The 952-nt window shown below is 38.6% G+C and overlaps 1 protein-coding gene across 1 annotated transcript; it reads left to right on the top strand.

The window, feature by feature from the left end:
• Positions 1 to 318: 318 nt before the first annotated feature.
• Positions 319 to 942, top strand: LOC108357585 (uncharacterized). The gene is made up of 2 exons (XM_017608657.1): positions 319 to 407; positions 533 to 942. Exons 1-2 carry the CDS (start codon positions 330 to 332, stop codon positions 851 to 853), a joined length of 399 nt encoding a protein of 132 aa, XP_017464146.1. The 5' UTR covers positions 319 to 329; the 3' UTR covers positions 854 to 942.
• Positions 943 to 952: the final 10 nt, after the last annotated feature.

Genomic DNA, 952 nt, shown 5'->3' with positions numbered 1-952 from the left:
CTCTGATTGACATTTCTATTTCGAAATTAATTTGACAAATTCGAAACTCCGCCATCTTTCTTTTTTCGCGAATCCCCTCGCTAGTGTGAAGGTGAGAATTTGAACAAATACATTTTTTAATTAATTTGATAGTAAATTACTTTAATTTAGAGCAAAAATGTGTAAAATGCTTCTAAAATAGCATGTGGTTTTGAGACGCACTGAAGTGTTTGGCGAAATTCTACGTAAAATGAATTTTAAGGCTTGCACACGTGTTTTGCTCGAATTGCGATACAAGTGGCAGTTGTTAATTTATTGATTCTTTGCTATTTTTTATAGGTAAAACTAAAATGCAGTTGTTTGTTCGTGGTTTTGAAACTGTTGAACCTTTCGAGGTGCTGACTACTGCCACTGTTGGCGATGTAAAGGTGAGTAACTATTAGTCCAAATATGATTGGTTTATTGATGACTGGTCAACAATGACAAGTGCTACCATTTCTAACCCAACTTTATACATTTACCAAAAACGCTAATTTTACTTATTTGATTCCAGACACAAATCGCACAAGTTTATGGCTTGAATACCGAAGATATCGCATTGAATTGTGAGGGTAATGCCCTCTGCAATGATGCCGCTGTGACATCTTTGGCCTCATTCGAGTTGGATATCACTGTGCCAATGTTGGGTGGTAAAGTGCACGGTTCTTTGGCGCGTGCCGGTAAAGTTAAGGGACAGACGCCCAAGGTGGAGAAACAGGAAAAGAAGAAGAAGAAGACTGGCCGTGCAAAGAGGAGAATCCAATACAACCGTCGTTTCGTGAACGTTGTTCAAGGCTTCGGTCGTCGCCGAGGCCCCAATGCCAACTCCAACTAAGCTAATTGTTTCTTGTGGGCTTCTGCTTTTTTACGTGTAAAATAACATTGATTTTCGCAAAATTATATTAAAGTAATATAGCCAACTAATTTTCGCTGC

The sequence above is a fragment of the Rhagoletis zephyria genome, unplaced genomic scaffold (assembly GCF_001687245.7).
Source record: "Rhagoletis zephyria isolate East Lansing unplaced genomic scaffold, Rhagoletis_zephyria_1.1 Rzeph_scaffold_80336, whole genome shotgun sequence".
In the NCBI taxonomy this organism is placed as follows: Eukaryota; Metazoa; Arthropoda; class Insecta; order Diptera; family Tephritidae; genus Rhagoletis; species Rhagoletis zephyria.
The sequence above is the reverse complement of the archived record's forward strand: the minus strand, read 5'-3'. Positions and strand labels throughout refer to the sequence as shown.